This window comes from Rhinopithecus roxellana, chromosome 8 (assembly GCF_007565055.1).
Source record: "Rhinopithecus roxellana isolate Shanxi Qingling chromosome 8, ASM756505v1, whole genome shotgun sequence".
In the NCBI taxonomy this organism is placed as follows: domain Eukaryota; kingdom Metazoa; phylum Chordata; class Mammalia; order Primates; family Cercopithecidae; genus Rhinopithecus; species Rhinopithecus roxellana.
This window is the reverse complement of record NC_044556.1, coordinates 35,986,481-36,010,178: the sequence shown is the minus strand read 5'-3', so window position 1 is coordinate 36,010,178 and position 23,698 is coordinate 35,986,481. Positions and strand designations below refer to the sequence as shown.

At 36.0% G+C, this 23,698-nt stretch overlaps 1 protein-coding gene across 5 annotated transcripts in view; it reads right to left on the bottom strand.

Annotated features, from left to right (window-relative positions):
* The window catches only part of MAGI3 (membrane associated guanylate kinase, WW and PDZ domain containing 3), a 306,588-nt gene that overhangs the window by 71,992 nt on the left and 210,898 nt on the right, over nucleotides 1-23,698 (bottom strand). For all 5 annotated transcript variants that reach the window (XM_030935106.1, XM_030935105.1, XM_030935107.1 and 2 more), the window contains 4 exons: nucleotides 22,649-22,768; nucleotides 17,903-18,112; nucleotides 12,515-12,689; nucleotides 8,653-8,732 (listed from right to left, as the gene is read on the bottom strand). In XM_030935106.1, the coding sequence (XP_030790966.1) occupies nucleotides 8,653-8,732; nucleotides 12,515-12,689; nucleotides 17,903-18,112; nucleotides 22,649-22,768 (585 nt within the window). The remainder of the gene's footprint in view (nucleotides 1-8,652; nucleotides 8,733-12,514; nucleotides 12,690-17,902; nucleotides 18,113-22,648; nucleotides 22,769-23,698) is intronic.

Below are 23,698 nucleotides of genomic sequence, written 5' to 3'. Positions count from 1 at the left end.
CAAATAGGATTTTTCTTGTTTAAATGTAAGAATTACAATTGTTTTCTCATGGTGGAGCTCTATTCAGTTGATAATTTTTTTTTATCACTCTCTAAGCTCTGAAATATCAACATTCAATACATTTGTAAGCTGCCTTTAGCAAAAATTTAACCTTTCTTTCATCATAAGAGAAATGGGATGGGTTGAGGGTAAAATGGATGCCTAATGTTGTATTTTCAAGACAACTACCTAACCAAAGCACTATTTTATTTGAATAGAAGATAAAATGTACATCAATTAAACCAAGCTGTTCAAGCTGTGTCCTTACACTGTATTTGAATACACAGCTGGGTTCAGAATATCAGAAGACTGGGAAGAAAAGGACATGTTTTAGAAACTGTAAGGTCTTTCTAGAAGATCTTAAATGTTCAGCAGAATGTAAACAATATCTTAAACTATAAAACCTACATTTAAAATATTATTCTTCTATTTTCAGCATCTACTCTGTGCAAAGTACCTGCAGAGAATACTAATGTGAATCAGATATAGTTCATCCTGAAAACAGTCTTCTGTGGGGCTATTTTCCCCCTACTGAGTGGGGAGACAAACTGTAGAGAGAAAGTGGTAAAGTCTGGCTGAGCATAAAACAAATAGACTCGATGTTCTAAATTGTAGGCTCCCCCCAAGATCAGTATAGGCAATGTTAAAAAGGTGCACCCAGTGTGTAGATGGGAGAATAGCCCTTATTAAAGAGTTTCAAACATTTCTAGAATACCGAATGCAATTCTGATCGTTCTATTTTAAGAAAAATATACTTAGGATGATCATAAAATGTACTGTCCACTTTTGAGAATAAAAGGGGATACTATCAACAATTATGCTGGGACAACGGGAATAAGCTGGGTTAGTCCTGGGTCAACTAAGACACATGTTCAGCCTTAATGTAAAGAGCACTAGGGGGAAATTTCATCCAATTATTCAAATTCCTTAGAGAATAAAGAATGGGAGGAATGTTTCCAGTTTCTCGGAGCCACCTCACTTTCTTCCCCAAGGAAGAAAGAATGTCTTATCTGACTGGGGAGTTTTACACAATGTACTCAATATGCTTGCCTCAGGGACTCTTGAGTTCTCTCAGTTTTGGTTAACAGCCTGCCTGCAGAGGTGTATTCTGGTCTGTTCTCTGCCATGTCTGCCCATTGGGAGTAGGCTTGCAGTTGAACACACAGGCCAAAGACTAAGTATTTATGTCTCCCTCCTGCAGGGATAAAATAACAGCAAGGCCATGTACATGCAGGGCTAACATTCATTCACTGGAATTCTGACTTCATCTGTCTGTCTCTGGTGTCTTATTTCTCTATTGACTACAAACTGGTGAATGAAGACAGGCTTATTATTTATTGGCCCCTCAAAGCCTCATAGAGATTAAAAAGTATTTCCAAAAGGGCGACCAAAATAATCTAGAGGATAGAGTAGCTTCTTTCCTTTTTTCCCTTTCTTTCTCTTCCTTTTCCCTTCTTCCCTCCTTTCCTCTATTCCCTCTTTTCAAACATTCAAGTGAAAGAGATGAACTGGAAAAAAACTAAAAGGCAGAAATGAAGTCCACAGGCTCACAGCCCGGGCGGCGCCCTGACAGCCCGGGCAGCGCCCCGGGCGCTGACAGCCTGGGCGGCGCCCTCAGCCTAGTTAAAGATCGATCCCGGACCTAACCGATTAGGTTAATTAGGTTATCTATAGACTCCGGACATTGTAAGGACAAACGTGGTGAAAGTCTCTGTCCTGCTCTAATTACCGGTGTCTGCCACATATCTTAGTCCTGGGCCCAGTAGAACACAATCCTCTATTTTGTCCCAACTTCCTGAGCCCAACACACCCCCCCACCTCACACACACCACCTAGAGAGCCCCTGATAAGATCACAACCGTTTGTAGTTTTACTAAAAGCGCGGGAACAAATGGAAAACTGTTAATTGTATTAACCAATTACCAGTTGTAATGCTGCAACCAAAAGAATTCCTTTGTACCTCTGTAACCTTGCATATCCTGTATGCATCAGGCTATAAAGAGCGGCCACATGCATCATTCGGGGCCCTCTTGTATGTTGTAAAACAGAGGGACCAAGTTCGAACTTGCATTAAAGATCCTTGCCGCTTGGCTTTGACTCTGGATTCTGGTGGACTTTTTCGGGGAATAAAGGGTCTGGGAATAACACAAGTCTCTACTGAAAGGATATACAGATGAATGTGTCAAAAATCACTACTCTGAGTGTGGTATCTAGTTACAATGCAATATAAGTGCCACGGCCAGGCGCGGTGGCTCAAGCCTGTAATCCCAGCACTTTGGGAGGCCGAGACGGGCGGATCACAAGGTCAGGAGTTTGAGACCATCCTGGCGAACACGGTGAAACCCCGTCTCTACTAAAAAATACAAAAAAAAAAACTAGCCGGGCGAGGTGGCGGGCGCCTGTAGTCCCAGCTACTCGGGAGGCTGAGGCAGGAGAATGGCGTGAACCTGGGAGGCGGAGCTTGCAGTGAGCTGAGATCCGGCCACTGCACTCCAGCCTGGGCGACAGAGCAAGACTCCGTCTCAAAAAAAAAAAAAAAAAAAAAAAAAAAGTGCCACAAGAGGGACATGTCATATGGTACTACTGAGCACAGAGGAGACAACATCTACTTCTGACTTGCAAGAAAATGACAGAAGGGGCTACAAAGAAATTATACTTTAGACTGGAGTTTAGAAGGATAATAGGTATGAGCCAGGTAGACACTGGAAACAAGACTGGTTCCTGGCAGAAGAAATGGGTATATGGCAAAGACAAAAAACATGTCAAATTATGACATGAGAATACTTTGAAAAATAAATATGGAATATGATTCAATTATAAAAAATCTTTAATACTTAACCAAGAAGTCGGGACTGACAATGGACAGCAAGGGAGAGACAGTTAGAAAATTAGTTTTAGAAAGATTAATTTGGTCTTACATAGTATCTCCAAGGTTTTTTGATCATGCAGTCTTTATAGTAAAAAATCTGACATCTGCCCCTCTTCTAATATGTATATAATAAAACATATACAAAAATAGATGTTTTTAAAGGAGGTGATTAAATAAACAATTATGATTTTTACCTTGATGAAGTTGAAAAAAGTTCATATATGGTCATATATGGCACACAAACAGTAACAGCTCCTCCACTTTCTTGCTATTAGTCTGGGTTTGCATATTTGTATTATCTTCAATCAGTAGTGTTTTTGTAGAAATCTTTTAAAGTGACATTTTATGTGAGGTTGGTTTAAAAACTATATAACTAGTCTATAAATCCACTTAACTGGGCACAAATCAACTGTAAAATTTCACAGTGTCCTTGAAAAAAGAGCAAAGGTGTCACACCCATTCCTCCCTCAAGGCAGTCTGGTTAGAGTCTGTGATAATCCAACACGGAATCAGTAAGAATGCCATTACCAATCTGTATGTAAAATAGTAGTGAAGCTTAGTTTGTTTCTTTTTCTTTCAGTAACAATATTATGAAAAATTAGTTCTAATATTTTCTACTGGTTACCAGTGGATAGTTTGAGTACGATCATTTTGGAAACCACTGGCACAAAAGATATATTAAACAGAGAGAAATAACTGGAGGAAGAAAGACCAAGAATAATCCAAGTGTATAGTGATTAGGAGAATGGAAAGGAAGATATAAAAGAAAAAGCACAGATAGAGAAAGAATAAATAAATAATCATGTGAAGAAGCAAATGTAGCAAAATGTTAATTGTAATATCTTAGTGGTGGGCATATGTATGTCCACTGTAAGATTCTTTTCATTTTCCTATATGTTGAAACTTTTGCATAATAATATATTGGCAAAAAGAGAAAAAAGAAAAAGCAACAGGACGTGAAAACTAAATCAGGAAGTAGAGTAAGAAGAGAGGAACAGGTAAAAATAATTGCAAAGATTTTGGCATAGATCATTATGAGAACGGTACCTATATGACAGAAAGAGGGACGGGGTGGTGTGAGGAGAAAGTTGTCAATTTAGTTTTAAATAAGCTTATTTGAAGTATTAGTAGGGAAATCAAAACAAAGACTCAAAAGCAAGAGGAAACAGAAATATAATTCAGAACAAAGGACAATACTAGAGATTTTGATAATGGGGCAGGCTATAGTAAACTTATGATAAAGCTATGAGAACAAATATTTTCTACAAAAGAAAACAAGAAAAGGTAGAAAACTGAACTGAAACAATTAGGGACCAGAAAAAAGAATGGAAGCCAGTAAAAGGGACATGCTCTAGAAGACAAATACCATGTTCACGATCAAAAAAGTCAACTTCTATAGTATTATATATTCTACTTTGCCTTTAGAATGGCTGATTTCACCATAAGAAGGAACTTACTATGGACCCAGGAGGAAGAGGCTGCAGTGAGCGGAGATTGCGCCACTGCACTCCAGCCTGGGCGACAGAGAGAGACTCCGTCTCAAAAAAAGAATAATAATTGAGGTATAATTTACAAACAATAAAATGCACAACTCTTAAGTGCCCTTTTAATGGTAAAAAAAAAAAAAATCTGGCTGGGTGCAGTGGCTAATGCCTATAATCTCAGAACTGTGGGAGGCCGAGGCAGGCGGATCACGAGGTCAGGAGTTCAAGATCAGCCTGGCCAATATGGTGAAACCCCGTCTCTACTAGAAATACGAAAATTAGCTGGGCGTGGTGGCACCTGCCAATAGTCCCAGCTACTTCGGAGGTTGAGGCAGAAGAATCGCTTGAAACTGGGAGGCAGAGGTTGCAGTAAGCCGAGACTGCGCCACTGCACTCCAGCCTGGACGACAGAGCATGACCCCGTCTTGGGGGAAAAAAAAATCGAGTGCTTGTTCAATTACAAAAAGTGAGTTTTGGCAATTGGATATGCCTGTGTAACTGTCACCTCAATTAAGATGGAGAATACAGCATTCCGGGGGATTATCTCACTTTACCCCACTTCTACTCTCCCCAGTCATTTTCTGATTTCTATTACCATACATGAGTTTTGCCTGTTCTCAAGCTTTAAATAATGAATAATTGAGAACCTACTCTTTGGTGTCTGGCTTCTTTTACAACATGTTTCTGAGACTCATCCATGTTGTTGAGTGTTATCAACACTTTTTTCTTTTGACTCATGAGTAGTATTTTACTGCATGAATATACCACAAATGGTTTATCCATTCTCTTCTTGATAGATATTTGGGATGTTTCCAGGTTTGAGCTATTAAGAGAAAGGCTGTCATAATCATTCTAGTTAAGTCTTTTGGGGAACATATGTTTTCATTTCTCTTTAGATATTACTTCATAGGAAACTGTCAAAAGTTCTAAAAAATGTTCAGGTAATTTTGTGTCCCCACTCACAATAAATGAAAACGCTAGTTGCTCTAAAATCTCATTAATCTTCAGTATTGTCAGTATATTTTATTTTACTATATATAAAAATATTGCATATATCATATAATATATATAATATATGTATATTTATATTGGGGTATAAGTGGTTTTTAGTTACATGGATGAACTGTATAGTGGTGAAGTCTGAGATTTTAGTGCACTCATCACCCAAGTAGTGGGTGTACCCATACTTGGTACATACTTGTTTACCCATAGCTTAGCTCCCACTTATAAGTGAGTACATATAGTATTTGGTTTTCCATTACTGAGTCACTTAGAATAATGGCCTCCAGCTCCATCCAAGTTGCTGCAAAAGACATTATTTCATTCTTTTTCATGGCTGAGTAGTATTTCATGGTATATATATATATACCACATTGTCTTTTTTTCTTTTTCTTTTTTTTTTTTTTTGAGATGGAGTCTCGCTCTGTCGCCAGGCTGGAGTGCAGTGATATGATCTCGGCTCACCACAACCTCCATCTCTCGAGTTCAAGTGATTCTCCTGCCCCAGCCTCCCGAGTAGCTGGGATTACAGGCGTGCACCACCATGCCCAGCAAATTTTTGTATGTTTAGTAGAGATGGGGTTTCATCATGTTGGCCAAGATGGTCTTGATCTCTTGGCCTTGTGATCTGCCCACCTCAGCCTCCCAAAGTATTGGGATTCCAGGTGTGAGCCACCACACCTGGTAATACCACATTTTATTTATCCACTCATCATTTGATGGGTACTTAGGTTGGTTCCTAAGTTGGTTCCATATGTTTGCAACTATGAATTATGCTATGATAGACATACATAAGCAGGTGAGTTTTTGATATAATGACTTCTTTTTCTTTGGATAGGTACCCACGAGTGGGATTCCCGGATCCAATGGTAGATCTAATTTTAGTTCTTTAAGAATGCTCCATACTGTTTTCCATAGAGGCTGTACTAATTTACATTCCAACCAGCAGTGTATAAGTGTTCTCTTTTCACCACACCCATGCCAACGTCTATTGCTTTTTGACTTTTTAATGATAGCCACTCTGGCTGGAATAAGGTGGTATCTCATTGTGGTTTTAATTTACGTTTCCCTGATGATTAGTGATGCTGAGCATTTTTTTTTTCATATGTTTGTTGGCCATTTGTATATCTTCTTTTGAGACATGTCAATTCACGTAATTTGTCTACTTTTTACTTTTTGGTGGCATTATTTGGTGGGTTTTATTTATTAATTTTTCTGATTTGTTTGAGTTTCTTGTAGATTCTGGATATTGGTCCTTTGTTGGATGCATAATTTGCAAATATTTTCTCCCATTCTGAAGGTTGTCAGTTTCCTCTTATGATTATTTCTTTTGCTGCGTAGAAGCTTTTTTGTTTATAAAAGGCCCCATTTATTTTTGTTTTTGTTGCACTTGCTTCTGGGGTCTTTCTTTCCATGTTCATCAGGGATACTGGTCTGTAGTTTTATTTTTTTGTTATGTCCTTTCCTGGTTTTGGTATCATGGTGATACTGGCTTCATAGAAAGAGTTAGACAGGATTCCCTCTTTCTCAATCTTTTGGAATAGTTTCAGTAGGATTGATACCAATTATTCTTTGAATGTCTGGTAGAATTTGGCTGTAAATCCATTTGGCCTTGGGCTTTTTGTTGTTGTTGGCAATTTTAAAATTACTGATTCAATCTCACTGCTAGTTATTGGTTCAGGATTTCTATTTATTCTTGATTTAAGCTAGGAGGGTTGTATGTTTCCATGAATTTATCTAGTCCTCTAGATTTTCTACTTCGTGTGCATAGAGGTAATCATAGCATTATTTTGAGACAGGGTCTTACTCTGTCACCCAGGCTGGAGTGCAGTGGCATGATCACGGCTTACAGCAGCCTCAACCTCCTGGGCTCAAGCGATCTTCTCACCTCAGCCTCTCAAGTAGCTGGGACTACAGGCGCATGTTACGACACCCAGTGAGTTTTTGTATTTTTAGTAGAGACAGGTTTCGCCCTATTGCCCAAGCTAGTTTTGAACTCCTGGGCTCAAGTGATCCATCCACCTTGCCTGTGATTACAGGCATGAGCCACCATGCCCAGCTTCTTGTCAATTATTTTAAGTCTTCCTTAATGTCTTTCAATTATGTTTTGTAGTTTTTAGTGTTGAGAACTTGCACACTGTTCAGAAGATATGTTCCAAGCTATCTAACTTTTTTGATGCCACTGTAGAGAGAATTTTAAACAATTCCATTTTCCGATTGCTTCTTCCTAGAATACTCTTAATAACCCTTATAATCATGCTGAACAATATATGTGGAAATTCTGTTTAATTTCTTTTTATAGATTGGACTTCAATACAAGGAGGACTACTGTGAGCCTCATTTTATGCCACTTATTTTTAAAAACCAATTAATACATAGTTTCTGATTAGTAATACAAAACAAATGCAAATTTTATTCATTTGCAAAGGTAAAGACATCGTAAACAATTTTGGATGGAATAAATTCTATACTTATTTACAGAACTCTACTCTTTTTAAAACTTTGTTTATTTATGAGTTTTTAGAGACAGGGTCTCTCTGTTGCCAGGCTGGAGTGCAGCGGCATGATCACAGCTCACTGTGATCTCAAACTCTTGGGCTCAAGCAATCTTCCCATTTCAGCTCCCCATATAGCTAGGACTACAGGTATGTGCCACCACACCCAGCTCAAAACTATACTGTTAAATGTAATCTATAATATATAAGACAGATAAGTGCTATTATCTGATGATTCTTAGAGAAATAATTTTTCCTTTAAGCAGTAAAAAGTAAGTGTGTATATGTGTGGGGCCTATATTAAAGACTTTCATTGAATTTCTACTGCTGCTGTAAATGGCTAAGGAATAGCTATAGATACTTGCATATCTACTGTAATGTATACTAAATTAAGTATACTTTAAAAACTTCAAGACATGATAAACCTAGCTTATGGTTGAGGATGTGCCTAATTTTTAAATATTTATTTAGAATTTTAAAAGTCTGTCTTCAGGACAGATGTCAACGAAAGGGCAAATGTATTTTATTGTTGTTGTTGTTGTTTTTATAGAGAGTTAGGTAATCCTGAAAAAGAAATGAAATCTCTCATAAAGTTAGATGTAATGACATAATTACCACAGTCAGTTGATTATGATATCCACCCACTGCTTTTTTGCTTGTGTACATTATGGTTTGTTTAGGGTTTTGGAAAACCCATTACTGGAGCAAGAAGAGCAAGAAAGGATTAAGAGAATAAGTATGATAGAATAAGTTTCTGAATCTCTACCTCCATCTTCACAGTCTTCAGGGGCTTTGGCTTTCTTACAAAGACGAGGATCCAACCAGGTGGTTGTCTTGGTATTGTGGCTGTAGAATAAAAATTTTAATTAGAAACAGTAAAATAAAGGAGGAGAAAATTATTTCAAAAGTAAAGATTAAAAGTGACTAAAAGGTATATGATGGTTGAACATTAATCTCCTAGAGCACCATTTGTATTCCTCAGATTCATTCATTAACCCTATTGTTCTCAGTCTACTTCAAAATTTCCATAAAGGAATGGTAATGCTAAGGCACTAACTTGAGAATCAAGACTTTAGAAAAGGCCTAAAATGCCAAGTATGGAATAACAGACACTATTTAAGCAGTTAAAAATGTTTCAAAAGATGGGCGCACAGCCACATACAGTGCATTACCTAGCCAACAATACTGCACTGAAAACCCTGTTTGCTCACTGGCTGAACTCCTTCCTCCTTCCCTTCAAAAAGTACTATATTTCTTGCATGCCTGTGCTATGTAGGTACTGTGCTGGGAGTTGGAATATAAAGATAAATAAACAATCAGATAGAGCCCCAGCCATCAGGGACTCTTTAAAATAAAAGAGAATAAAATAAAGAGTTTTAAAGTGGCCGTTTCTGCCACATGCAAGTAAAAGCAACAGGTATAAATTCTGCTCTACAAAACTAAGTTTTCATCAGCACAATCCACACAGGGAAAAAAGGGAAGAATAAAAATATCCTGCTCCTGGCTTCATTTTATGATATAGGCCAAAGATGACTTTAGAGAGCAGTATGTGTTTAATTTCATTATATGTCATAGTCAGTTAGTTTCAGACCAGGTCACCATGCAGCAGATACTAATGCCCAAACAAAACTATCTCATTGCTTAGTGGACAAACACTGTTAGTTTAAATATCTGAAATAAAAGGATATTAAAGAAAGAAAAAGTCATGGAAGAAAATACAAAGGAAGGGAATAAAATATAAATTAAAGTTATTGTTATTATTATTATTATTATTTTGAGATAGAGTCTTGCTCTGTTGCACAGGCTGGAGTGCAGTGGCATGATCACAGCTCACTGCAGCCTTGACTTCCCAGGCTCAAGTGATCCTCCTGCTTCAGCCTCCCAAGTAGCTGTGACTACAGGGGTGCGCCACCATGCCCAACAACTGAAAAAATTTTTTTTGTAGAGAGGCCTTGCTATGTTGCCATGGTGGTCTTGAACTCCTGGGCTCAAGTGATTCTCTTGCCTAAAGTTATTATTGGAATACCATGTCATACTTAACTGAAGTAATTAACTGTTATTAATTAGTAACAATGAATGTAAACAAGTTATTTTTCCTGAGTGTGTTTAACATGAGATAAACTCACTAATCTGTACCTTGACCACTCTTAGAAAATGAAGCCAATAAGGTTTCAGGGAATTAATCATATCTTCTATACCTTTACTAACTGCTGACCTACTTACAGAGCTATGCAGCCATTGCCAGGTATAATATTAGCTGGTAGAATGTAATAGAAACACTTTTTTAATTTTAATTTTTATTTTTTTTTGAGATGGAGTCTCGCTCTGTCACCCAGGCTGAAGTGCAGTGGCCCGATCTCGGCTCACTGCAAGCTCCGCCTCTCACGTTCACATCATTCTCCTGCCTCAGCCTCCCCAGTAGCTGGGACTACAGGTGCCCACCACCACGTCCGACTAGTTTTCTGTATTCTTAGTAGAAACGCGGTTTCGCTGTGTTAGGCAGGATGGTCTCAATCTCCTGACCTCATGCTCTGCCCTCCTTGGCCTCCCAAAGTGCTGGGATTACAGGCATGAGCCACTGCACCCGGTCAGAACACTTTTTAACTATGCCGAATAATAGCTAATTTCTGTAAAAAAAAGCGAGATTGTTTCTAGAAAGTCTATATTACTCATGCTATTAGAGAAATAATCTCCTCAAACTTAAAAGTTTTTTGCTGAGAAAAAATTTAAAAAATGAAAGGGATGAGAACTCAGGGGCCTAGGAGCCATACAGATTGTCAGGAAACAACAATAACAATAACAACAACACGAAAATACCTTGCTAAATCAAACTAAAAACTGCTACTTGAGAAAAGCTTAACTTAGGTTCCCATGATCCAAAATTTTATTGCTAAATTAGCAGATGTAGGCAATTTGCTAAAATTTTACCCAACATTTTCCAATGAAAAGAAATATCCATAGGGGCTATTTTATATGAACATTATTTTCCTACAGTTGCATTTTTCAACAGCAGCAGTAATACAGATCAACCATATTGATTATACCAAACAAAACAGCTTTATCTAGCAGCAAATATTTAACTATATTCTACACATTAACCTTTTATTATATAAGGTTTATAAATATTTTCTCCTATATATTGCTTTTTCAATCTGTTGTTTGGTTTGCTATGCAGAAATTTTAAAGTTTGATGTAGTCCATTTTTGTCTACTTTTGCTTTTGTTTCCTGTGCTTTTGGTGTTACATCTAAGAAGTCCTTGGCAAATCCAATGTCGTAAAGCTTTTTCCCTGTGTTTTCTTCCTTTTTATAGTTTCAGGTCTTATGTTTAGATCTTTAATCCATTTAAATATATTTAGCTATAAAAAGATTTCTTTTTAAAAATTCTTCTCCCCTTTACTTTACTAACTTAGCCCTGTTTGCAAGGTGAAGTACTATCAGATTAAATGTCTCATAATCTGTTTTCAAAGATATTTTAGCTACTTCTAATGACTCTACACCTTATTTTGGGGTTTAGCTCTAAAGTCAGCATGAAAGTCAAAAGTCTAAATTTCCCTTAACAAATCCCTTAAAGTTGTCAGTAAAGAAGAATATACCACCTGGTTGTACTTGTTTTACATAATTGTGGTCATGAATGTTTATATAAATGTATAACCTCATCAATAATGTGCAATCTATAGTAAAAAGAACGCTACACATCCGAAGATCTATGTCTTTTAAAAACTAGAATCCTATTTGGTATAGCAATACGCTCACTCTTTTGGAAGGGGACGGAATTGCGAATATCTAAGGAAACAGATTCAAGATCCCCACTACAAATTCATTTCTGAGTATATGTTCTTTGAGTGTAGTACCCAGACCCAAATATTTTAACCGTTATTTAATTGTTATATTCCATAACTTTACTACATTAATATTCTACCTTTGGGCGAATTACTTTAAGATGAGAATTACAGCTACATGAGAACATAAAAATTCTTCATGATAAAACTTCCAATAATTATTTGCATAATATTATTCTCTAGTACAAACAACATACAATTTTAGGTTGATCTAATACATGTGGTAATCAGTATTCTCTATAAATACTATATTAATAGTGCTTTCTCATAAAAGTAGTGTTTTTTGTGAACTTAAGTTTGTACCAATTACTCTGACATCAAGTGATATTTTCTTCCTACATCATTCAACTATACTGCCTGAACACATCAAACTCAAACTCCAAGACTGAAAATATTTAATTCAGATAATAATATGTTCCTACTCATGATGACAATTCTTGAAATCCTCATTAAGCTGGACAATCTACCTAAAAGTTTTTTAATAAGCAAAGCAAAATACCCTTTATTCTTTACATTTTTCACCGTTCGTGATGAACTGTTTTTAATCCTCCTGCTCTTATAAAACCAGAAGTCAAATACACTATTCCTTTATCCAAGTCAAATAAAAATGAAGTGTCAGATTAAATCAGATTAAAAATCAACTGTCAGTTTTATGAAAACTATTTTTTAAGAAAGAAAAAGAAATGAGTCTTCTGAAAAAGGTTTGTGTCCAAAATGGGGTTTAAAAAAATCTTAGGTAATCCTCAAGGTGTTAGGGCACATTAGAAGAGATAGAGACATTTGCTTACTCAATGAAGTAGATCATCCCTGTGTCAGTGTAGGCCATTTCCCAGTTTTTGGGCAGTGGTTCCAGAGTCTCATCTCTCATCATATAATTTCTAAAGTCCATGGAGCTATTTGTTTGGTTGTAACTTGGAACAGTCTTCATCCAGTCAGATGACTCAGAATGCCTCTCTCTGTTTTCTGCCATTGTTCAAAACAGAAGAGTGTGAAAAGTAGGTAAAGTTACATTTTTCTTCAAACAGCACCTTTCATTTCTAAAGAAAATACCAAATACGTAAATATGCAAATTTCTTATCTATTATGTCCACATTCTGCTATAAATTTTAAAATAACCAATATATTCAACTCTTTTCCCTTACTCATTGACAACTAACTCTGTATAGCACCTCTGATGCTAGTCTGGGAAAGAAGCAAAAAACAACACTAGAATTAATTCAGTATAAATCCTAATAAGCCACAGCAGCTACAGCAGCACTAATGTAGTCCTTTTATGTGTCAGGCTCTATTTTAAGTGCTTTCTATAAGTTAACTCATAATCATCACAGCAACCCTGTGAGTTGAGTATCCATTATTAATCTCCCTGTTTTACAGACTCAGAAAACTAAGGCACAGAGAGGTTAACTTAGTCATAATTACACTGCCAATAAACAGCAAAGCCATGAGTTGAATCTAAGTGGTCCATGCTCTTACCTGCTATGCTAAGCTACTTTGTACACATTTAACACTGGCCTTTAAATAATAGTAATTTTTAAAAATTACACTCAATAGAGTTCCTGTTGTTAAATATAATTCCATTTAGTAATATTAAAATCCTTTTAGAGTCCCAAGGCCCATAATGTAGGTAAGAATACTAAAATTTGGGTACTGTCTAGGGAGTTCACAATTCGTATACTTAAAACTTGTTTCTAAAACTTAAACGATGCTATGTAATATCACTATGACAACTCAAATTACAGGCAATGGCCAGATTCAGAGAATCTGAGAAAGATCTTATATATCCTGAGATATCCTTCTCTATAGTATTTCAACTCCAACCATCCTTTATCTAACTATGCCCTACTACTTACTACCTTTCACTATTCTTTATCCTCTATCCATTTCCCCATTGTCCTGCTAACCCAACTTAAATTCCATGATGAACCACTATAATTATTCCCTTGTAAATATTCCTGATTCCTTTGCCCTAACCTTACTTCATAATACTGCCTGGCTAAATCAGAACTCTGCTTAAATCCTACTCTCCACCTACTCCATGTCAGCATATGCAGCTGAATACAGGCAATGTTGACAAGTTTACTTTAAGTTCATGATCACTAACTTTAAGTGGGCATTTAATGATCATGGTGATCATAGCATATTTCTTTAGTTGATTCACTCTGACACTCTCCAAGATAATTATTTCATACCTTCTTTCTCCTTAAACCATCCACTACTTTTCCCTTATCCCTCATCTCATTTGATGACCTTGTGTCTTATTTCACTAAGAAAACAGAAGCAAGCAGAAGAAAACTTCCACAAACTCCCACCATCACATCTACACAACAACTGTGCCCATTGACTCCACCATCTGTTACTATGGAAGAACTGCCTGTACTCCTAGCCATAGCTCACCCTCCAATTATAAATTATATCCCATCCTCTCTTGCCTACAGCAATTCTTTCACTCTCCTTCCTGCATCACCAATCTTCTTTATCTATTAGATCATATCCATCCACATAAAAACATGTTCCCAGTTCAGTAAAAAGAAAATAATTCTCTGGCCGGGTGCAGTGGCTCACGCCTGTAATCCCAGCACTTTGGGAGGCTGAGGCTGGAAGATCACGAGGTCAGGAGATAGAGACCATCCTGGCTAACATGGTGAAACCCCATCTCTACTAAAAATACAAAAAAAAATTAGCTGGGCTTGGTGGCGGGCGTCTGTAGTCCCAACTACTCGGGAGACTGAGGCAGGAGAATGGCGTGAACCTGGGAGGTGAAGCTTGCAGTGAGCCGAGATCACACCACTGCACTCCAGCCTGGGCGACAGAGCGAGACTCCTTCTCAAAAAAAAAAAAAAAAAAAAAAAAAAAAAAAAAAAAAAAATTGTCTTTACTCCTTGGCAGCCAACCTATTTCTCTCCTCTTTACACCAAACCACCTTGAAATAGTTTATATTTGCTACCTCCTCTTCCACTCTTCCAGTTCCTCTGGACCTCACTCCAACAAGGCTTTTAAATTCCTATCATTAAACTATTCTTATCGAGGTCATCAATAACCTCTACATTGCTATATCCAATGATCATTCCTCAGTTCCATCCTACTTGAGTTATCAGCAGCATCTGATCACTTTCTTCCTTGCACATTCAGTAACCTCCTAACTGGTATCCCTATTTTGCCCATGTCCTCCATTTGCCTATTCATAAAACAGTAGTCAGGATAAGCCTGTTAAAAACTGTACCATGTTACTCTTTGAATCAAAACCCCATAATGGTTTCTCATTTCAGAATAAAAACCAAAATTCTTCCAATGACCTACAAGATCCTGTATGATATGCATTCCTCCCTCCTCATACCCATCATTATCTAAATGATCTTATTGGTTACTGTTCTATTCTATTTCCTTCCATCACTCAGATCCAACCACTCCAATAGAATGCATTGTCCACATTGTATCCAATCACTCTGGTTTCCTTGCTATTGCCTGAATATTCTAGGTATGTTTCCATCTCTGGGCATTTGTACCTCCAGTTCTGTCTGTCTAGAATGCTCTTTCCCAGATATCCTGAGTTTACTCACTCGATTCTTTCAAGTCTTTTCTTCCACATTATCTAAAATTGCAAACCTTGACCACTATATCTTACCACCTCCTGCTCTGCTTTGTTTTTCTCTGTAGCACCATCTAACACACTATGTATGTTATTCATTTAAGTTGGCAAGTTCTGTCTCTCCCACCAGAAAGTATAGTTCATGACAGGTTTTCGTCTGTTTTGTTCACTGCTTTATTTCTAGCATTTAGCACAATGGCATTTAGTATTCTAGTAAGTGCTCACTACATACCTGTTGAATAAATAAATGAATCAAACATATGATTTATTTTGTATGCAGAAAAAATGATAGAAATCAAAAGGTACCTAATGTATAAATCAATCAGGAAAGGAGTTACATTATTGGGAACTAACCATGTTGGAGAAAAGCAAAAGCAAGTATATAATCTATAATATTTTTCTTAATAAAGTTCCAAATGATTGAATAAAGGAGTTTGCTTAATAGCCAATGACTTGTGAAGATGTTCTTTATATAAAACCATTTCTTAGAAAAAAATTATAATTATTACATAATATATGTTACTGTACAAGGCCATTTTAGCATTCTTTTGGGTTATTTCTTCAGCAAGATATAAAATAATAAACATACTGGTGTGCACAAATAAACCTCTACCTAACCTCTCCTCATTTCTACTCCCGAACAATTTTCTGATTTTTCAAGGCAGGGATTCAAAAACGATACACAGGCCAGGCACGGTGGTTCACGCCTGTAATCCCAGCACTCTGGGAGGCCAAGGCAAGCAGATCACCAGAGGCCAGGAGTTCGAGACCAGCTTGGCCAACATGGTGAAACCCTGTCTCTACTGAAAATACATAAATTATCTGGGCAGGGTGGCACATGCCTGTAATCCCAGCTACTTAGGAGGCTGAGACATGAGAATTGCTTGAGCCCGAGAGACAGACTGCAGTGAGCCAAGGTCGCACCACTGCACTCCTGCTTGAGCAACTGAGGGAGACTGTCTCAAAACAAACACACAACCAAACAAACAAAGAAACAAAGAACAACAAAAGCAATACACAAAGCACATTTCCCCAACTTTGATTAGTTAACTAACAACTACAGTTCATACTTATTCAGAAGGTGAATTCTGTTTGTAGGCAAGTGCTTTGTATTTTTTGACTTAAATGTCCTATATATTTTCTATTACAAAGAAATATGTAATTCAATGTAAGGGTCCTATGGTATCTATACATAAGAGGTAGTATACGAACTGCCTTGGATATATTCCCTTTAAATATTAATATCAAAGAGTATATAACATCAGTTTAACAAGTGACTTACATGAAGCATAAACTATAGAGATTACAAACAAGTTTACCTCTAAAAGAACTGCGGTGATCACTTAAAGGCTTTGTATTAGGAAGTAAAACAACAACATTTTCTTTTCCCTTAAATCAAGAACATATAAATTCCCATATTGGGAAAGATTCATGGTCTCCAATCCTACTGTTTAGCATTTTTAAATGTTAACAGACTTAATTCTGTGGGATAGCAGAGCTGGTATCAACATTAAAAGGCTCAACGGTGTGATGACTTCGCTTAGTAACTCCTAAAAATTAGATGTGAATTCACCTAAACCTTTTAAAACCTGTTTTTAGTATTTACATTTAAATACATTGGGATAATCCATTTAACATTAAACGCACTATGTGGCATAACTATGTAAAAAGTTAGGACTATAAAAACGAACTCACACTCTGGAGTGGGACATAAACAATGAATGTATTAACTCAATAAATATACATATCAAATTTTAATAATTGATGAAGAAAAAGATAAGGGTGCTTTGGGAAAATGATAAGGACATGTGTTCTGCAAATTTGAGGATTTTAGTTCCTACTACATGCCAGGCATTGTTTTTGATGGAAGGGACAGAACAGCAAACAAAAAAAGCAAAACTTCAGCCCTATGAAGTTTACATTCTAGTGTTCTGAATGGAATTTTGGCAATGGGTACCACTGAATAAGCTCAGCTGTGATTTTATGGTTTCCTAGTTATACTCTCAGTTACAAGCCTAATAACCCTCTAAGCAATCACCACATTAATTAGGGCTACTCAAAATGAGCAGATTCTTCCCCACTGAATTTCTGCTGGTTTTACATTTAATGAAGGGACTCATATTTGAAAATTTGAGTGAATCTAAAATTTAAATTCAAAATATTATAAACCAACCTTTTAGATAATTTTTACCAGCATACTTTCAAACCCTATTTACTTTGTTTAGGCTGAAGTCTACATTCTAAAACATCCATATATTGTTTACATCCTGTAAAGTAAGACATAGACCAACAAGATTCCCATATTGCAACATCAGAGGCAAATCTCAAATATTTTAAACAGCAGGGTAATGGCATATATTTTATTACTAATGATAGTTTATCATTAATTTATCCAAATTGGAACAATTCACTTTAGCTTAAAGGATGGTCTACAGAAATACACTTTGTCCCACATACAACCTTTACAAAAAAATTAAAATCCCATCACTTGCTCTTCATATGCTTTGTAGAAAATTTTAGTGGTTTTAATTCAACGTAATAGTAAAATCAATCTAGAAGATCAGTTAAAAGTTGTTCATCTATTACAAACCTGCATTTCCACTGCCATTAATAGCTTCCTTGTCCTCATCTTCTTCCTCTTCAGGAAGAGAGCTATCCATTCTTTCCATCTTGCTGACAGATGTAGTTCGTTTTCTTTGAGATTCTGCATCAAACTCATTATCAAAGAGGACTTGATCAACTGGATCTGGCTGAAAAGGGCTGGGTTCTGCTGGAGGCTTGGGAGTTCCATAGAAGTTTCCTGAAGTGAGTAAAATAGCAGCTGAAATTACTAATGTTTAAGTGAGAGTCAGAGCAATTTGACTTAGTGTATGTCTCCGCCCTGTTTTTCACAAAGGAGTTTTGACATATCTACCAAAGGGCTGGGCACAGTGGCACACACGTGTAATCCCAGCACTTTGGAAGGCTGAGATGGGCGAATCATTTGAGGTCAAGAGTTTGAGATCAGCTTGGCCAACGTGGCGAAACCCAACTCTACTAAAAATACAAAAATTAGCCAGGTAAGGTGGCACACGCCTGTGAATCCCGGTTACACAGGAGACTTAGGCAGGAAAATCATTTGAATCTAGGAAGCAGAGGTTCCAGTGAGCTGAGATTGTGCCACTACACTCCAGCCTGGGTGACAGAATGAGACTCTGCCTCAAAAAAATAAAAAGTAAATTTAAAAAAATTAAAATATCTACCATTGGCCAAAAGGAGGCCAAAGCACTCATCTTAGGAGAACAGAGAGCAGAAATAGGAGAAAGAACTAATTTCTCAAGTGCTCTTCACCATATATTATCTAGTATTTTCATACTATTTGTTTAAGGCCAGGAAATTGACTGTACGTATGTAGATTATTCATTCCTACAAGGATTGCCTTACATGGGTTCTGAATTAGGACATAATTTGTGAATTTAAATGCATTGATGCTGCCATGTAAGACTAACTGGCATAAAAGGTGGGGGTAAATGAGGATAAAACTAACTGAAATAATTTTGTTCTAATGTGTAACATAATGAACTATTTTGATAAAATGAGGAAGTAAGTGGGTAAAGGTTAAGCTAAGAACTAACCAGATCAGATAAAAATGTAGGATGTTTATGTAAGGGTAATTTTTTAAAGTTTTTCTGAGCATTCTATTATTTTATCTGACAATTTATTGAACAAATAGAGACATTAGCAGGATCATTCAGTATTGGCTTACTCTCAGGAAAGCAAGAAATACTTTAATTTTCTCTTGAGAATCTGTAATTTTTGCAGTAAAAATAAATGTTCCAGAAAAGAATGAAAACAATTGAGTGTCTTCTCAATTTGTCATGCAGTTCCCACTAGGCCGCCAAATAATATGGGAAAGCACTCAACAGGTTAAGCCAACATTAACAGTTTGTGGTTCCAACTACTTTTGACATTCTATTAATCATTATGCTAATGTTAGAGAAATATATATATGTATATATGATGAGAGAGTAAAATACTCATGATTCTTCTAAATTCATATTTTCTAATAAAATTCTTTGGCTCCTAAAGAAGTAATTAAGATGCTCATTCACCTGAGGTAAATTAATGAGGTGGATAATTGACTGTTTTTTCCTAGATGGAAAGTAGCATAGGTTCTTCCCCATAATGCTGAAACAAATCTAGATATTACATAGTTTACCTTAAATTGTGCATGTTTTGAGGGGGAAAACATTTAACATGAATTTTTTGGAAGTTTGACTTTCAGCAGGAATTGTCATTAAAATAATGAAGACAAAACAATAAAATCAAACTAAAAAACTTTTCAATGACATCCTGTCTCTCCCTACTCACCTACTCCCTTGTTTCCAAATCCATATTTGAAATGGAGTTACTCCAATCGTACAGATGGATGCAAAGATTTGTATGAAAACAGACTAAACTTTCTGCAAACTTTCTAGCTCAGAAGTAAAGCAAAGAACCAATGAAAAAGCCAGTCATGCTTCTCTGGGGTAGCTGGCACAGAAATACACCAAACAGAGATTTGGCTGGGGATTAGGAGGTTCGAGGGTCTCTCTTTTTCCTGAGTTATGCCTATTAATCACAGTATCAAGGAAACTGGATATACCATGACAGAAATAAAAAGTCCACTTTTTCTAAATAAGGTAGTAGTACTACTAGAAGCACATCTTACTGAGAATTCTTGGTAATTATTATCTAACTTGAGAAAGTTTAACCTTTTTCTAAGGGGAAAATATAAAAATGCAGGATATGATGACTGCCATCCATAATCACTGAAAAGATTTTAGGACTTCATAATAATTTGGGGCAGTTTCCTTGTTAAAAAAGATACTTATGGGGCTTAGATTAAAAAAGAAAACTAGCATTGTTTATAAATAAATTAGATCTATTTTTCTTGAGTTGTTGGTAAATATCAAGTTTTCAGATACAGCATACAATTCCAAGGGTTGTGAACCCTAACTATAGTCACTGACAGAGAAAGTTTTTCATTGTTTTAGAGCTGTTTTGAAGTTTTTTTATTTTCTGAAGGCTTTTTCATTTTTATAGAACTGCCAACTATTCAATATTTCAAACATATATAAAATTACAGACTGTAGTATCAGAATAGTATTAGAAATATCTAGGTATAAAATTTACTTATATAAATATGTGTACATGTATTAATTTATTTATATACACATCTAGATATTATTGCTAGATTGCCTTCAAATCTCCCTTTTTTTTCTCTTTAAGGATATATATACATGGTCACATCTACAATTAAAGCTCTAACTTCCTGTCCCTATAGCCACTCCCTCCCTGAGCTGTCCTGAAGTTGATATGTGTCTTTCCTCCTGAATATACATCTAAGATATGTATATACGCAGCTGTAACATGTAAATACTATTGTTTTCATAAAAGCTTCACAGAATATTTTCCTAACATTTCACATATTTTTTCATAAATAGTATAATATAAATATCATTTTGTAACTTTTTATACAATTTTATACCTTTATACAATTTTATACTTTTTATATCTCTTCACACTTACTAATGTTGATACCTATAAATCTAGTGCATTGAACTGCTGTATAGCAGTCCATTTTTATGAACAAATTAAAATATATGTTATTCATTCTACTAAAGGAGCGTTGTTTCCATTCTGTCACTGTTTTACACTATAACAAATATTCTCATACGTGTCTATATATGCATATGCACAACGGCTTTCCCTGAGATGTCAAGAGGGGAGCATTGCTGGGTCAGAGTTACGTATATCTTCAAATTTACTAGCCACTGCCACGATGTTCTACAAAAGGATTATACTATTTTATATTCTCACCAGTATTGTATGGGAGTTTCCATTTCTTTCAATTATCAGACTGTAAAATTGTTGCCATTCTCTGGATGTGAAATGAAATGATGCATTTTCTTTGAATTGAGCACAAAGCAATAAATAATATGTAATATGCCACTTCGTCCATACCAAGCTCTTATATTTAATGGAACAAAATGTAGAATATCTTCATCATTTAAGGGGAGAGGTCTTCTTTAAAAAAAAAAAACTTCAAAAGCACTTTAACCTTGTTCATCGCAGTATTCCTAGATCCTCTTATAGAGCTTGGCACATAGTAGGTACTTAATAAATGGTTGTTTAATGAATAAAACAGGATAAAACGAATCAACAAATGAATGAGTCATGAGTGCTAAGCCCAGAAAAGGTAGCTAGGTTAAACTTAGCAGATGAAAGGAAATCATTGAAAGTTCTGCATAGGAGAGACATGATAGAGCTGCTCTTGAAGAAGACTAGCATGGTAGCAATGGGTAGGGTGGAAGAAACTGGAATACATGAGATCAACAGCAATAGTCCATACATGAGCTCTTCTAGTAGGCCTACAATGAGGTGGTGAAGGTGAAAGAAGAGCATTGTGAATGCAGCTACAAAAGAAGAATGATGAGATTTGGCAAACGGATGTGAAATGTGAGAAAAAGGAGAAAGTAAATAATGATTTCACTGTTCTGAGATCATGGTGCTGCTAAAGAGAGAAATGATGAAGAATTACTCTTTTGGATAGAGCACAAATGCGTATTTGAATATGCTGAATTCCAGGTTAGATATTTATTGAACACTATCTTTAGGCACTGAAGATAATATCACGTAAGAAAGACAGGACCATTACCATCATAGAGCTTGTAAAGAGGCAACTATAACAGTATGAAAAAGCAATAATGGACCATAGCATAGGGTGCTATGGAAGTGGATAAGCTTGCCAGGGAAAAGTATGCTACGTAAGGGGAAAAATAGATCTAACAGAATCATTTAAAAATGGAAATTGATCTCAAATATCAAATATCAATGGAATCAAGTGGGTAGAGGAAACAGAAATGAAAAGAAAACCAATTATTCTGTTTTTGTTGTTTTCTCCCCATATTTTATATTCTCTTTTGTGCAGGATAGTCAAGGTACATATAAGTTTTTAAAGAGTACAGATTTTGAATTCCCAACCACAAATAGAAAGCAATCAACAAATACTCATTGAGTTCACATGATGAATGTGAATTACTATGAAATATATAAACTGGCCAGTTTGACTGATTTTTAGTACATTGTTCACAATCAACTTTAAAATATGACGGACTTTTTTTGCTTATTATTTAATCCCATTTGTAATTAGTAAATTACAAATCTCCCCATCAAAAGAACATTTTCCCAAAAACAGAGCGGAAAAAAATTTTTCAAATAGTAGTACTTTGCTGGTCAAATTCCCTCTGAAATAATTCCAGTCATTCAGATAGTTTTTTTGGGTGTGGGGGTGATGTTATTTTTGGGGACATACCATCATACGTTCCACTTTCTAACAATGCTCCACTCTCTTCCAGTGCTTTGAACTGTTCAACGGAAATGAAATTATAATCCACTCCTGGTACTTCCCCATCCCTGGGGGCCCTTGTAGTGCCTAAGAAAAAAGAAAAAAAAAGTAGGTTGTAAAGTACTTTTAAACTTACAAAATATTCAAAGTAATAGAACATTCCATCTGTAGAGAACACATAAGAGATACGTCATTCCCCTGCCCCAACTTTATTAAGGTAAAATTCACAGATAAAATTGTATACATTTATAGCATACAACATGTTTTGATATATGTGCACACCTGGCGAAAGATAGATTTATTTTAAAGTAGTTATCCTACATACTTTTTTCATCTCTAGCATAAATGTAAACATTCTACTTACTAGAGTCATGAAAGACAAAAAAAAAATAATTTTTATAAGTTATTTTAATGAACTTTATTTTTAAAACTTGAACAAACAATGGTTATAAAGTTACTTTATAAGTGAATAAAATGCTTAAGATAGGTATTCACATATGGCTTCTTAGCTATTATTCTCTTCAAGTAATTTTAAAAAATTAAGTAAGTAAATTGTTTCATAAAATTAACTGCAGTAACAGATCACTAAATGCTGAAGTACAAACTTTCTTTCAGCTTCAAGGTACAAATTCAGGTTATGGCAGCATTGCTACATTTTACTGAATTTTACTAAACAAGAGTCACTTTTATGAAATGTCATTTCAAACACTACGTAATACAAAGAGATCCAGGATTCTCACTGGGAACAGAGTCTGGGATTTGGCTGCAAGTCTAGGACAAGAACACTTTCCTTCTTAAACCTGTTTCTCCACTTAGGCCCCTTTTCAGTAATAGCACTCCAGGTAGGAAATCTGAGAGTCAGTCGTCTTGGGCTCCTCCCTCTACTCCACATCCAGTCACCAAATCTACCTTATAAGTATCTCTAAATACTTCTTTTCATTCCCATAATCACTTAATTCATATCATTATGTAGGACCTGTATTGTTGGTACTCCCAGGTCAACCTTTACCTCTTCCC